The following is a 16,824-nucleotide window of genomic DNA, read 5'->3' on the forward strand; positions in this document are numbered from 1 at the left end:
GATCCGAGTCAGTGCTGCAGTCTGCCCCTCCCCACCCGCTCCCTAGACACTGAGGAGAGACAGAGGTTGTAGGAATCACCCGGACATGTTAGTAGGACCTAAAGGGCACAGAGGGTGGCAGGACAATCACCAGAACAGTAAGGCTAATGGTAAGTGGGTTTGGTTGAGAAAGCCAGAAAATTTAAAAAGCTGAGAGGCCTGTTATATCGACCATCGTCCAGTCGAATTAGGTGACATATAAAAAAATAAAAACCTGACTCAGTACTTTGTGTGTAAATGCGACATTTTTCTTTATCTGTAAATAAATCTTTATCTGTATTGCTTTACCGAACACAATTTTGTACAGCACATTTTTTCAGAAACAGTAAACCGCATTTCAAAACAATCAGCCGTGCTGGTGGAAATCCAGCAATTCCCGATTGACATATATCCGTGGAGCACTGGTTTGAAATCACTAATCAGATAACAAGCGGATGCCACCCACTGCTAGTGCACCTCCGTAATCTAGTTCTTTGACAGAACATGTCTAGCGACATGACATGAAAACTGCACAGCTGCTGTCATGTGACCTTTTTTTTTTTTTTTTTTGCTCAGAATCACAGATAGCCATATCCTTTCTGACAAAAACTCAGGTAAAAATAAACCAAAACCAGTATTTTTAAAGGGCATGTGTTTTAGCTGCTTGTTAAGAGGACACCTATGGAGGTTAGCTAAGGGCAACGGTTCCACATGGTACGGTTTGTCATCAGAGGTTATTTCATACAGGGCTACGGCATGTGTAGTCTTCCTGCATGGGCGAGAAGAGCCTGCAGCAGTGCTCTTCTGTTTATTTCCAAGCCCCTTCAGGGAAATTGGTGTCCAATCTCATTCAGGTGGGCTGAAGTTCGGTTTTATGTAATGCTATTTTTCTTTTCAATCTTTTTTTTTCCTTTTTTTAACAAAGTGCACATTGACCTTTCAGTGTGCAGCTACCCTGGGAGACGAAAGAATGCAAGCCTCTCTAGTTGGAGACAATGGAGAGACCTACCACTGGAAAGCACCGAAGCCGCTGGAGAAAAGCTCTGCACGTCTCTGCTAGTGTGAATGCAACAAAAACTCGAGGGCTCTGTATTCGCGTTCAACCTTTGTGTTTCCATCACGGCTTGCGCTACAGCGATTAGCGCCAATAGATTTTCTTCACACAAATTTATTACCACCATCAATCATTTTTATAAAAAGAGCATTTATTTCAAAGTTTTTGCTTCTTAGATTGAAGCACATAATAAAGCAACAGTACAATGTTCATAAAATATAAGTGTGATGCTGTAATATTTTCCTTACATGTTGAAATACTGGTATTTGTATGTATACTAAAATAAGAACTTTTAAAATTGTACAAATAGTTACCATAAAATCGACATAGAAATTAGCCATTTCTCACTGCGACAGGACATACTGCTATTTTCTCACCAAGGAGAATAACATAAGCCATTAAAGAAAATGAGAAATGAAGAAAACATTAAAAAATGATAGTCATAATGATATCATCATAATAGAAAAAAAGAGAAAGATTTACATAAACTGATCGGTGTAAGATTGATCCTCAAGAGACATATTTTGCACATTGTACTGTACATACGTTATAAGGACTTTAGCTTGCTTTAGGATATAGCTTTCAAGTTACAAAAAATGCACTAAGTTGCAAGAGTGTCCATTAGTTAAGGCGATTTTTGAGCTCACAGGTCTTTCTTTGTGATTGTTTGTAGATGGAACTGGGCTGAAGGTTTTTTAAAAATTTTTATTCTAGTTGAGAGAAAAACACAGTCTATTTTTGCTGAATCCATCTGCTTCCATATATATATATATATATATATATATATATATGTGTGTGTAAGAGGACCTGTCTGGACAATGTCTCCAAAGACAATATGGAGGCGCTACAGAAGCTACAGAAGTCTAAGAGTACGTTTACACGACATCGATGTACTAAAAACCGGAAAAGCTTTTTCTTTGCGTTTTTTTTGTGTACAGAAAGACAACGTTGTCAAAATGATCCCTGTTCACACTGATTCGCGAAAACAATTAAAAATGCTGTACTATGTATGCCAGGCCAGTAGGTGGCGAGGTCACTTTGTAAAGAAAAACTATGCGCCTATAGACTGAACACGTAATACGCATGCGCAGGACGTCACTGTTTTCACAAATTCGCACACCGGTATCGGTTTCAAAAACTTGCACTCTGAAGCCTGTTTTAAAAAGTTTGCGTTTTCAGACCCCCAAAACGCAGTTGTCGTGTAAATAAACAGGCAAACGCACAAAAAAAAGTTTTGCGTTTTTAGTTAAAAATGGTGTCGTGTAAACGGCCCCTTAATTTGCTGACGTTCGCTCAAGATTACTTAAGGCAACTGTTTTTGTTTTTTATTTCTTTGTGAGCTCGTTCACAGTATCAACAAATCCATGTCTCTCTGTGATCCACATCCATAACCTCAAACCTGTAGGAACCTACAAACATCAAAAGTGTAACAGAACGTTCTTCAGTTCTTAAACAATATTGTCACATATTTCTTCATTTCATACACACCACAGAGACGTGTCCACCACAGATGTGTCTATGTGTCTCCTTTATCTTTTTTTTGTTTTGTTTTTGTAAATTTTTTATTTCCACCCTTCTGGCTCCCGCATAGCACATTGTGAGGCTCCCAGCATCTAGTATACTGTGCGTATACTTACAAACAAGCTAAAGTTTACTATAAAGTGACAAACTCATGGAATACTTATAGTAAACTTCACAAAACACACAGTTAGTGGAGGTGGGCCGGGTGGAGGGAGATGAAAAAGGACGTATCTGAGCGAACGTTAAGAGTTGTCATCAGCAGAGTCTTTGGTGCCGTAAAGATCGGCAAGTTTCTTGAAGCGCGGCCCCCAGCTTTGGAGGTAATCGTAGTCCAGGTCTGAATCTGTGGTCACCGACTCTAAGGAACTGAGAGAGCCGGCGATAGAGCCTCTACCTTCATAACCGTAGATCTGAATGGAGTCATACGGGGGCGCTGTGGGGTCATTGTCCGCGTCAGAAATCCGAGATTTGATGAAATCATCCACATCCACGCTGTTGCCGATGGGCCTCAGGCCGGGGCGCATAGGATACTGCAGCTCGGGCTTGATGTCCTTACGGGGCAGGAAGCCGTTGGCACCATCTGGGTTCTGTAGGGTGGCGATGTCAAACGCTTCTGTGTCCTCCTCTCCGCCTCCCTCATCATCATAGGTGATGATGTTCTCCCGAATGTCTTCCTCCTCAAATACGATCAAAGGCTCCTTCTTCTGGCGCCGCAGGGCCACAAACAGCACCACGATTGCTGCAGACATACAGACAAATGTCAAGCCAATGCTAACAGCATCTCTCACTATTGATGCTTCTGTAAATACGTAATCACATCAGAAGCCGTTTTCTTAAATGGAGTAGCTGGAAATGTTTCATTACAAAGATAAAGTGTTCCCGTTACATGCAATGTATTTCTAAGTCCACATAACTTGAGGCAGCTAATATATTTTGGGAAATGATGAAGGGCAATTTTATAGTTCTTTAATATGGATTGACAGGCTTTACACATTAGAATACATTTTTAATCCCTCTTGAGAGTGTTTTCTATGTGTTCTAGTTTAGTAACTTTACGTGCATTTCCCAAAATACACTCAACACGATTGTGTGTGTATATGGAAACATAAAAGCTACAGAAATATAATCGGTTACACTTTATTGTAAGGTGACAGTAACATTGTACTTACTCAAATAAGTACTGAGTAATATTAATTAACTACTGTACATGTATTATAGAGTTAATTATGCATAATTTACTGATATTACTTTACCAAGTGCATGTAGTAACGTGTAGCTTCGTCAACTTAAAATAAAGTGTTGCCATCTAATCTATTTATACATGTTACACAGTCACAGCAATTTGATATATTAACATTTATTTTATTTTATGAATTGTTATTTAAAAAAAAAAAATATATCTGTATTGGTTAAAAGTATGCTTACAATGTGCATGTGTGATTTTGCGGTTGTCCAACAGGTAACTGCATGAGTTTGCCTACTTACAATGTATTTTAGCACTGCAATTACTCTAAAGCATTCGTCTCTGACAATTTAAAATATCAATTTTGCAAATGATCATCTTTACAACCTACTTAGGCTCACTTTGCTTTTAGGAAACAAAGCTCTGATTCATTTTTAAAGACAAGCAAAGTAAATAAACTATGTACTCTGTGAAGTACTGTATCTGTTCTATAAATATGCTTCTGTAGTTGTATGTGTGTAAGTGCATTTTTGGGGTAAAATGCAAATATTGACAAGCATCAGGTCCCTATGAGAATGTTTAAACCAACCAAGCAAGACCCCAATTATTTACACATGGTTGCTTGTATATTCGTATATAAATATAATTAGGCTCACCTAGTAGAATAACAATACAGGCCAAGATGGCAATCAGAGCTCCAGTGCTCAGCCCTGCTGACAGGATGAAAGGTTCCACATTGCAGGAGAGGATGGTGTCTTTGCTGTCGCAGCTGCACACACGGATTATAAGAGTATTGGTGCTGCTCATCGAGGGTACGCCGTTGTCATTAATCTCAATAGGAAGGTGGTACACATCCTGGGTCATTCGGCTGAAGCCCTTCCGGATCACAAAGATGCTGGCGGTGCTGTCTGTGGAAGCAACAGAGGAACATTGATGGAATGTTTAGTTCAGCTGATGAGGAGATTATAAGATTTGAGTAAATTCACAACAGAGTTGTTAATGTGCTGAACAGAATTACAAAGTTTTCCCCTCCCTGGTGTTTAGGTGCCATGAGAACTACCCACATCCACCGGTGAGAGTCAATGAGGTGTGAATCTTCCAATATTAAATTCATGTTTAATATTGTGAACATTTATCAGCTTTTGGAAGTGTAATCAAAGTTAGAGCGGAGGGAGCGGTATTGGTTTTATTTGCAACTGGGAGCGATGGATCAGTGCCAGTGCATTTCCCTGACTCAGTGCAAGGTCACGCTGAAGGCGTAGATGGAGTGAGTTCATTTAGGGGCCTGGGGTTTAGTCATTTTCACTCCCTCTGGCACCACTTTCTTCAACCTTCAGTGGCTCTGTCAGGGAAGGCCGCTAATGATATGGCTACAACGCTCACATAGCATGATGTCGCGGACAGGCTCGATCAATCTAATGCTATCCATTATAATTCTATATCATATTCTGTCAGTGAGATTACCATGGGCTGTGTGAAGTATTAATTTGCCACATTTGAACCAGAGACAGCTCCTCTGGGTCCTTCTTTTCGATGTTGTGTTTTTGGGCCACATTTATTGGAGTCTGCAGTACACTTACAAATCTCAAGGAAGCATGCATGCGTATGATTCACTGGCCACGTACACTTGATGTATGGCAAAAATATTGAGCCTGACGTCATAAACGCCTAAATACTCTTTATGGCCAGACAATGCTTAGATTAAGCCAGGATTAGGCCTTAGTTCAATTAGTACATTTAAGTAGATTTTATAAACATGCCTTAGATAAAAACATTACTGATGTGCATCTTAAGACAAAACAATAGCACTGACATATTTTAAGATATGTCAGAGCAATTTACTTTCAGTTAAAACAGCTCAAACATGCATTTTAGTCTGGACTGTCTGTGAAACCAGGGGCAATTATTATTTGTAATTTTTTTAGATTAAAAGTATAAAATGAACAGGGCATCTTTTTTTCTATCCATTATTATAATACCGCAATATACCATGTACTGTATATACCAGCAGATGAAGTTCATACGGACCTAAAAAAATATGGGTCACAACAATAGAATTTACTAAAAAGATGCTATTGCTGGATGTTTAATTCCCACATTAAAATGCAGTTGGCACTTTCACAAGCTTGCAGCCTGTAAAAGGAACACATTTATAAGATCTGATGCTTTTTTATTTTATTACAACTAAACAGATAATATTCCATACTCTTAATATTTAGAGTTCATGCACATATATAATCAGCAGGCCTTCATTACGTCCGTCTGATAAGAGGAGCCATGTCAGAGCCTCTGTGCAGAGAATGGAGCATAATGGAGCTTCAGATAAATGGGTGGGCAAAGCTGTTGAAAACTGTATCCATTTGAAAGGCTCTGGATCCTGATAAAGCCAGTCATTCTGAGTAGCCTAATCTGTCTCCCTAATATTGTTGGCTTTTGAAATGGCCTGCTAAAAAGTGCTCATCTCCTTTCTCATTAAAGCAGACCAAATGGGAAAGACAGTCATTTCTCTTTCACTCCCTCATCTTCTCTGTTCACATGGGTTCACTCTATTAATTTAAGACGAAAAAAAAAGCCTAAACAGATCTCTGATTGTAAACATTTTCACTTTAAATACAATTAACACGTTTCACTCAGTCAGGCTACAATTGACTACAATTTACAGATTATCAAGAGAACACTGTGGTGACTAATACAGATTACTGGTCTGGATTGGTACAGATTACTAATCTGGTGGGCTCAGATAATCCACGGAATATGAAAATCCACAGAAGACTACTGACCGTCATGGGGAAATCTCAGAGTCAAAATAAGATACACTGGTGTTTTGCCAGATGAGAAGTTTATTTACTATTTAAATTTGTTTTACTCTAATTCATTTTATAACTGTCTAATTTATCTCTTTAATTCCTTTTATAACGGTTTTAATTTCCCCTGCTTTTATTTTGTGTCTATTTTCTATGCAAAGCTCTATGAATTGCTATAGTGTGATTATTATAATTCCTTTCTATGTAAAGCTTTTGAATAACTGTTTGAATTTTCCTTGTTTTTATTTGTGATTAGTTGTATTCCTCTCTATGTAAAGCACTTTGAATTGCCATAGTGTATGAAATGTGCTATATAAATAAACTTGCCTTGCCTTGTGTGATGGCCGCATTAGCAGCCACACATGGAAACAACTACTAACTTACAGTGGTAACTCTTTCATTTGTTTTGAGCACATTATATGTTATACAAAATAAATAACTGGACACATTTTGGTTTTAAAAACAGTTTTATTAGTTATTTGACTTAGTTTTCTATTTGGGTGCACACATTTAGTTAACTTTGTTAATTTAGCTCATGTTAGGTTCATTAAGTTTATTAAGTTACGTTTTGTGAAATTAATACATGTTTTTTTGAGTTACCAGTTCTTGGGGAGTTGCTGCTGGGGGTCTCTGGCTGGCTGACAGGCAAAAGGACTTTCAACTGATTCTCAGCTGTTTAAGTATGGGAATGGATAATTGGACTGCGCCATGTTTTCCCATATCATGGGGGTGGCAGAGGATTCCATTTGAGTTGTGTTCTTTCCTTTGTTAATTACATTTTGTTGTTATGATTATTTAATTGATTTATCTTTTGTTCATATCAGGTAGCATTGGTTTAACATGTGTTGTAGGTATTGTGGTTTGTTTATATATTGTGTGTTTTGGTTTACCCCCTTTTTGTGTCGGAATGGCCTGATCAGCCACTATATAAGTTTCCCCCATGTCTTAGTCTGGAAGGTCTGTTTTGTTTGTCCAGCCTATGTTATGGTTATGTTACCTGAGTGAAGTTCTGTTTAGTTGACCTCTTTTATGGGCCCAGAATGTTCTGTTTATTCTTTAAATTAGTGTTTTTTTGTAAATAAATTTATTGTTTCCTGAAATCCTATTTTCTGACTCCTCATGCCTACCAGCTTGGTCTCTCACATATGGTGGCAGCGGTGAGATCAGCCAGTAGAGGAGTCAATTTTTTTTTTTTTTTTTTTTTTTTTTTTTCTTCTTCTTCAATCTCTCCAATTCTTTGAGTAATGCAGAGCGGAGGACGGAGAGGAAGAGGAAATCGTGGGGAGTCTCGGGAGCGACAGACTAGACAAGAGGAGCAAGTGGATGGCACTGACGCTGGAGCTACAGGAGGAGTCACAGGCACTGAGGGTGAAGAAAGCAGAGATCCAACGATGGTGGACTTGGCTAGCATTCTTCGTGCCCACATGGGCCAGCAAGAGGCCCGTGACGCTCGATTGAGGGAGGAGTCTGCACAACAGGAGCAGCGGTTTAGGGCACTCCAACATCAGTTCCAACTGCTGCAGCTTGAAGTGCAAGCTCGCACTTCCCCAATTCCAGAGAATACATCAGCAGCGCTGGACTCAGATGAACCTGGGCCCCAAGTTCAAACAGAGCTGGCACCAGAGTGTGTTCCATCCACTGCCTCAGCAGGTCAGTTTCGGTTGCCCCCAGAGCCCAGATTAGAGAAATTAACTGAGCATGATGATATTGAACACTTTCTTATAACCTTTGAGAGGATTGCAGCAGCATGTCGGTGGCCTAGGTCTGACTGGGTTTTTCGCCTCATTCCATTGCTTACTGGTAAGGCTAGAGGGGCCTATGTGAATATGGACTTAGATGATGCTCATGATTATGACGGTGTTAAAGATGCCATTCTAAAGAAATATGACATTAACCCAGAGACCTACAGGCAGAGATTCCGTTCAGCAGATATTGATCCTGGTGAAAGTCCCAAGGAGCTGTATGTAAGATTGAAGGAGCTATATGGGAAGTGGATCCAACCAAAAGGTAAAACTGTTAAAGCTGTTGGTGAAATTATAATCTTGGAGCAGTATTTGTGGATGCTATCTCCTGAGCTGCAGGTATGGATCAGGGAACATGATCCCTCAACGGCAGCAGAGGCAGCTTCACTGGCTGATGTGTTTGTGGCTGCAAGAAGGAAAGGACAACCGTGGAGCTACTCCACCTGGAAGGCTACAAAAGACACCTACAGGCCCACATCCTCTCAATACCACCAGAGGGCAACACCAGGTGTGGGTAAGGCTCCCCTGAGGGAGCACCAGCCAATAAATACACAAAGGTCTAGTGAAGTGCCTATTTGCTACCTGTGTGGCCAAGAAGGTCACACAAAACCAATGTGCCCAAAGAACCCTGCTAAGCTCACTCAGATGTGTGTTGTGCCATGGAAAAATGACTGTAAATATTATAGTAATCGATCCATGAAGATGACAACTGTCAGAGTCAATGGTAAAGCTCTGAAGGCCCTAATAGACTCTGGCAGTGATCAGACCTTGGTGCACAGGCAGTTTGTACCATGTAATGTTGTCCGCACCTTTGAAACCATTCCCATCTGCTGTGTACATGGTGATAAGAAACCTTACCCCACTGCTGATGTTTACATTGAAGTGCAAGGACAACCCTACCTGTTGAACATTGGAGTTGCTGACAACCTTCCTTTCCCAGTAGTACTGGGTAGTGACCTGCCAGTCTTGTTTGATTTGTTAAACCAACCTCAAAGTTGCAATGTTGCTGTAACCAGAGCCCAGGCCAAGCTGGTAGAGGAGCCTTCTGTTACCCTCAGTGCCCTGCCTTTTTATGATACAGACCTGGAAGCTCAACCAGAGAAATGCCGGAAGTCACGCAGGCAAAAGAGACAGGAGAGGTTCCAGCACACAGTCATAAAACCCCCAGTGGAAGTAGCTCCGGACTTGCCACTGGGTTTTAAGATACCATCAGACATTGTTCAGATGCAGCACGATGACCCCAGCCTAGTGACTTTATTGTGTAGCGCTAAAGAGAGAGAGGTGGGGAGTGAGTTTGAGTACAATTCCGGGGAGGAGTATTTTCTGCAGAATGGTATTCTCTATCATCAATATGGACCAGCTAAGCAGCTAGTGGTTCCCAAGGTGGCCAGAGACACCATACTTCTCTTGGGTCACTCTGTTCCCTGGGCTGGCCACCTAGGCAAGCACAAGACCCTGGCTCGCGTTAGACGGCACTTTCACTGGCCTGGTTTGCGGGCAGATGTAGCCCAGTTTTGTAGGACTTGCCCTCAGTGCCAGAAGACTTCAGGTAAAGGACCGTGTAGAGCTCCACTCCAACCCCTCCCCATTGTTAGTACTCCCTTTGAGCGTCTTGGTATGGATATTGTTGGTCCAGTTGAAAAAAGCAAAACTGGAAACCGCTATATGTTGGTGATCACAGATTACTCTACTAGATACCCAGAAGTGTTCCCCCTGAAATCTGTCAAAGCAAAGAGTGTGGCATTCTCCTTAGTACAGTTTTTCTCTAGAGTTGGTTTCCCTCGTGAGATTTTAACTGACCAAGGCACTAATTTTATGTCCAGGCTTCTGAAACAGGTTTACCAACTGCTTGGCATCAAGAGGGTGCGAACAACCCCCTATCACCCACAGACAGACGGACTGACGGAGCGGTTCAATCAGACCCTCAAGCAAATGCTCCGTAAGTTCATCAATGACACTGGTTCTGATTGGGATCAATGGCTACCCTACCTTCTTTTTGCATACCGGGAAGTACCCCAGGCCTCCACTGGGTTTTCCCCATTTGAACTGTTATATGGTCATGAGGTGAGGGGACCACTGACCTTGCTTAAGGAGGATTGGGAAGGGGACCAGCAGAGGGAGGGGGGTGTTAATATTATCTCCTATGTTGTTCAGATGAGAGACAGGCTACAAAAGATGGCAGAACTGGCCCAGCAGCACATGGCCGAGGCCCAGCGGTACCAGAAAGTTTGGTACGATAAGTCGGCACGGCAGAGGACCTTTGTTCCAGGTCAGAAAGTCCTAGTCATGCTGCCTACCAGTGACAGCAAACTGCTGGCAAAATGGCAGGGACCATTTGAGGTGGAGAAACAACTTGGACCCACCACTTACCGAGTTGCCACTGTGGGCCGACCACGTTCCAGCAGGGTGCTCCATGTGAACCTCCTAAAGGAGTGGGCTGAAAGACCTGAGAGGAAGGCGGAGGTATTGCTGATCAGAGCTGTGGAGGAGGAAGAGGTGGTAGATGATCAATATCTGCCCTCACCAGCCCCCACGGAACCTGACTTGGGCCATCTGTCGGCTGATCAACAAAATCAGGTGAAAGCTTTATGTAATCCTCAAATATTTCAAGAGTACCCAGGTTGCACAAATATGGTGGAGCATGATATCGTGTTAAAAGAGGAGGCTCCAGTTAAACGAATGAGTTACAGGATCCCAGAGCGCCTCCTGGTGTCTCTGAAAAAAGAAGTGGACCTGATGCTGTCTCTGGGGATCATTGAGCGTTCGAAAAGTGAGTGGTGTAATCCAGTGGTGTTGGTTCCAAAAAAGGATGCTACAATACGGTTTTGTATTGATTTCCGGTACCTGAACTCTGTGTCAAAGTTTGATTGCTATCCAACGCCACGTATTGATGACATGATTGAGCGCCTGGGGAAAGCAAGATACCTGACCACCATCGACCTGTGCAAGGGCTACTGGCAAGTGCCTCTGACTGTGAAATCCAGGGAGTTGACTGCTTTTCGTACTCCGTGGGGACTCTACCAGTTTACAGTGTTGCCATTTGGATTGCATGGGGCCCCTGCAACTTTTCAAAGGCTCATGGACCAGGTATTGTTTGGATGTGATGACTATGCCTGTGCGTACCTTGATGATATTGTGATTTACAGTGCTACTTGGGAGGACCATCTCAAGCACTTGAGGGAAGTGCTTGAGCGCCTCCAAGCAGCGGGCCTGACTATTAATCCTGCAAAGTGTGTCTTCGCCAAGTCTGAGACTGAGTATCTGGGTTTCATTATTGGAAATGGAGTGATTAAACCACAAGTTCACAAGGTACATGCACTGGAGTCCTGCCCCCTGCCTCAAACCAGGAAGCAGTTGAGGTCTTTCCTGGGGATGGCAGGTTTTTATCACCGATTCATCCCCAACTTTTCGGCCAGAGCTGCCCCACTTACAGATCGGACCGGATCAAGGTGTTCCAACCAAGTCCAGTGGACAGAGGAGGCCGTGGCAGCATTCCGGGACATTCAGCAGTCGCTGGGTAAGAACCCAGTCCTCTATAGTCCTGACTTTGAAAAATCTTTCATTCTGCAAACAGATGCCTCTGAGAGGGGTATTGGAGCTGTCCTTCTGCAGGGACCACAAGGGGACCAGCATCCAGTGGCTTTCATCAGCCGCAAGCTATTCCCTAGGGAGAGGCGATACTCGACAGTGGAGAAAGAAGCCCTTGCAATCAAATGGGCCCTCGACTCACTTAAATACTACCTGTTGGGTAGGGAGTTCACATTACAGACTGATCACAAGGCCCTCCAGTGGTTGCAGCGAATGAGGGACACTAATGGTCGTGTCACTAGATGGTATCTGGCCATGCAACCCTTCCGTTTTACGGTAGAGCACATTCCCGGCAGACTCAATGTGACCGCAGATTACCTCTCTCGCTGTTACAGCGAGAGTTTTGAAGGGGAGGAGTATGTGATGGCCGCATTAGCAGCCACACATGGAAACAACTACTAACTTACAGTGGTAACTCTTTCATTTGTTTTGAGCACATTATATGTTATACAAAATAAATAACTGGACACATTTTGGTTTTAAAAACAGTTTTATTAGTTATTTGACTTAGTTTTCTATTTGGGTGCACACATTTAGTTAACTTTGTTAATTTAGCTCATGTTAGGTTCATTAAGTTTATTAAGTTACGTTTTGTGAAATTAATACATGTTTTTTTGAGTTACCAGTTCTTGGGGAGTTGCTGCTGGGGGTCTCTGGCTGGCTGACAGGCAAAAGGACTTTCAACTGATTCTCAGCTGTTTAAGTATGGGAATGGATAATTGGACTGCGCCATGTTTTCCCATATCATGGGGGTGGCAGAGGATTCCATTTGAGTTGTGTTCTTTCCTTTGTTAATTACATTTTGTTGTTATGATTATTTAATTGATTTATCTTTTGTTCATATCAGGTAGCATTGGTTTAACATGTGTTGTAGGTATTGTGGTTTGTTTATATATTGTGTGTTTTGGTTTACCCCCTTTTTGTGTCGGAATGGCCTGATCAGCCACTATATAAGTTTCCCCCATGTCTTAGTCTGGAAGGTCTGTTTTGTTTGTCCAGCCTATGTTATGGTTATGTTACCTGAGTGAAGTTCTGTTTAGTTGACCTCTTTTATGGGCCCAGAATGTTCTGTTTATTCTTTAAATTAGTGTTTTTTTGTAAATAAATTTATTGTTTCCTGAAATCCTATTTTCTGACTCCTCATGCCTACCAGCTTGGTCTCTCACACCTTGCCTTACAATTATGTGAAGATACCAGCATCAGCTACTGACAGCTTTATTGCATTTCATATTTCAATCTACTGGTGGACAAAGAGAAATATAGCACAATCAGAAATTAGCCAGTGGAACAGAGAGATTCAATCATGACGTCAATTTGTAGGTCAACCTGCAAGGCTATTTCACCATGGGGTCTCTTGGGGTGTTTAGGATAGAAAAGGTTTTGATTTTTGAGTAAAATCAAGTCTGTGGTTAAACTTGGTTAAAAATAAATAAATGGAGCTACAGTTGTCTGATTCATTCAGCACATAAAGTCACAGATAGTGTAGTCCTTATTTAGCGATGAAAAGCAGCTTCCAGAAGTTTAATTTATGTAAAAAAAAACAGGAAAATCTGAAGTCATTCTGAAAAACGATTGGAAATTTCTGAACCCATGGCTCGAAAATGCAAATTCTTTACCAGGTTTTACGACTACAAACTCAACAGGTCTAGAGGTGGGAAACCGTTTAGTTTGTTAGCATATGGACTATAATTCATTATCATATCATAGCAGTCGAACCGAGCGTTCTGAAAAAACACCAAAGCTCCTTGTAAGCAAAGTAAACACGATTTACAGTTTCTTTGAAACATACATAATTCAGCTTGTAATCTACCTAGAGCCACAATTTAATGAGTTCATAAAAGCAGCAAATTCCCCTCAAACTGAGCATCCCAGTCACGATGGCGCTCCTCAGAGAGGCTCTTCAGTGAGCTTAAACTTCAGACTTCTCATTTCCCAGCAATTGAGTCTCACACATTAAAGTAGATAGGGCTCTTATATGTGGTCTTCAAAACTGCATCTACCTGTTTGGGCAAAGACTATTAGAAGTAAGGTGATGATGTGTTTTTTTTTTTTTTTTTTTGCACCAAGCAGGATGCTTGAGAAGTAGATATAAATGTGGCTGCCTACCAGCTGGGCCTCACCCACGTTTCCAATCCACAGATGGAGAAGCTCAAATGAGAGTGACGCCTCCATAATTAATAAGAGAGGAAGTTGACTTGAATTTGCCCACCTCATCATGACCTAATTATCAACACGAGGTTGGTTGGGCGACACTGCACACACTCACTCCTACGCATGGATAAACTCATTTGGTTTGGAAAGAGACTAAAATATTTTGTGTTTCAATTGGCGTATTTCCTGAGGCATTGTACTAGGCTTGAAAGAAGCAGTTCTTCAGTGAAAATTATTCTATTATGGGGTGTTTTGTGTGTCACTCACCTCTGTTGTCCTTGAGGGAGAAACTGTGGTTATTAGCGACCTCAGGGGCCAGGCTGAAGTGGAAGTGCTGGCGGTGGGCCATTTCGTCCTTATCCGTAGCACTAACTGTCTCAATGAGCTGTGGAGCAGAGAGTTCATATCAGGTCATGTTAAATTGGTTAAAATCACCAGGGCATGCCTTTAAATAAATGTATGCCTCTTTTTTTTTTCTGTCAGTCACTCAAACTTTCAACTGCCCGACAAAGGGAAAGTGAACACGGCATTGATTAAATTTCGGCATCAATTTCATTTTTTTTTTTTGTGTTCATTTAAAAGTTTTGATGGAAGTTGTGACCTCTTTTAGATATTAGCTAATTCATTAACAGTTTTCTGTACCTATTTAAAGACAGTTTTAAATGTACCAGGTACATATTAATACGGTACATTCAAATAAATGGCATTAAGCAATAGCATTTAAGCTAAAACTTCACCACTAGTCTAAAATATTATCTGGTAACACTTTACAATAAGATTATACACTATTGTTTAAAAGATTTGTTGTCGGAAAGATTGTTTAATTCTTTTGAAAAAGTCACTTATGCTCAACAAAACTGAATTTATTCAATCAAAAATACAGTAAAAAGAACCTGTAATATTGTGAAATATTATTGCACTTTAAAATAACTGTTTTCTTTTTTAATATAATTTAACATTTATTTAAAAAAAAAAAAAAATCCCTTTGAATGTTCGTGTAGATGTGTATGTTAACATGTATGCATTAACTAATATTAAACTACAGGGCTGCTGAATGCTTGAATCTGATTGGTTAACAAACGTTCTAAGTTGTGCAATTATTTTCAGGGAAATGCATGGCTAAAGTATCACTTCATCAAATTATTTCAGTTATTTCAAAGGTCTTTACAGCCTACAACAGCAAAAGAACCAAAACCCTCAACGACACTGACCAAGCAAATAAATATAGTAAACAATAGGACAAAAATGACCAATTATTTTCATGTTTTTGTCACAAAATTATGTTTTATTACATACGGAAAGCACATACTCTTGTTCTCCCCTACTGGAAAAACCAGCATGACCAGCTCATGGTAGCTGGTAAACATGGTAGCTGGTAAGACCACCCAAGCTGGTTCCTCAGCTTGGTGGAGCTGGATTTAAGATTGCCCATTGTCAATAATTCCCCACTTAATGAACCTTACTGTAAAGTGTTACTGATGATTTAATTAGTTGTTTATTTAATTAGCCCTACAAATATTTAATTGGTTCTCAAGTATAAACAGTTAGTTTACTTACCTTTCCAGGGCTGACATTCTCACAGACAAGCACTTCGTTTTGAGTGGCAAATTCAGGAGCATTGTCATTCATATCTTTGACTTTGATATTGACTCGTACTTTTGCATCTTGGTGATGGCCACCTGGAACAACAACAGAAATAAAACAAAAAAGACAAGTTATTTGAGATATATCTATAATAAGACATGAGTGACAAGACTAAAAAAGACAGAAGTGTGCTTCACTCACAGCTCCTATCTGAAATTATCAGGTTTAGTGAATGCCTTGATATTATGCATTTTTATACATTATATATATTTTTATGGTTGAAAAAATCAAAGACAGTGGAATGAAAAGGAAAATGTATCAGGCAGAAACCTTGAATTCAACCAGACAAACACTAACTGCACCTCAAGGAAATCACATACACACAAAAATAAATATATAACATTTATGGCCAATTACACTCTGTTCACTGAACTGAGGGTATCATTTGAAGTTTGAAGAGGTAATCTGTGGCTGTCTCTTCTGAAATCATGCAGGAGGCCTGGCGACACTACAACCACATAAGAGCAGGGTGGAGGCAGAGCTGGAGTGCTTGGTTAGGGAAAAAATGAGAAACATGCACGGCTACTCTGTTATTTAAAAGCCCGGAAAGGAGATGAGTGACCTACCAATCTCTGTAGCACTGACAGAGATATTGTGCCAAGCCTGTGCTTCTCGATCTAAGGGCCTTGTGGTCTTAATAATGCCGTCCTCTGGATTAATGGTGAAAAACTCTTCCAAGTCTGTGTAGCGTGGGATCATATATCTGGGATGAAAGAGAAAAAATAAAATGTGAAAACTTTCTTTTGGAGGGTTTCTCTCTCTCTCTCTCTATATCTATATCTATATCTATATCTATATCTATATATATATATATTGCATATAATATGTGACCCTGGATCACAAAACCAGTCACAAGTCGCACGGGTTTATTTGTGGCAATAGCCAACAATACATTGTATGGGTCAAAATTATCGATTTTTCTTTTATGCCAAAAATCATTAGGATATAAAGTAAAGATCATGTTCCATGAAGATATTTTGTAAATTTCCTACCGTAAATATATAAAACATTTATTTTTGTGAGTGAATGCAGCACAATCGTGAACATAAATGGACAACTTTAAAGGTGATTTTCTCAATGTTTAGATTTTTTTGCACCCTCAGATTCCAGATATTCAAC

The 16,824-nt window shown here is 40.6% G+C and overlaps 1 protein-coding gene across 1 annotated transcript in view; it reads right to left on the reverse strand.

Moving 5' to 3' along the window:
* Nucleotides 1–1,202: 1,202 nt before the first annotated feature.
* cdh11 (cadherin 11, type 2, OB-cadherin (osteoblast)) overlaps nt 1,203–16,824 on the reverse strand; it is a 60,573-nt gene continuing 44,951 nt past the window's right edge. The window contains exons 8-12 of the mRNA XM_084403619.1: nt 16,272–16,408; nt 15,619–15,740; nt 14,329–14,446; nt 4,433–4,684; nt 1,203–3,332 (exon numbers count right to left, since the gene is read on the reverse strand). Coding sequence (XP_084259745.1) covers nt 2,836–3,332; nt 4,433–4,684; nt 14,329–14,446; nt 15,619–15,740; nt 16,272–16,408 — 1,126 coding nt within the window. The 3' untranslated portion in view covers nt 1,203–2,835. The remainder of the gene's footprint in view (nt 3,333–4,432; nt 4,685–14,328; nt 14,447–15,618; nt 15,741–16,271; nt 16,409–16,824) is intronic.

The sequence above is a fragment of the Rutilus rutilus genome (genome assembly GCF_951802725.1).
Source record: "Rutilus rutilus genome assembly, chromosome: 3".
In the NCBI taxonomy this organism is placed as follows: domain Eukaryota; kingdom Metazoa; phylum Chordata; class Actinopteri; order Cypriniformes; family Leuciscidae; genus Rutilus; species Rutilus rutilus.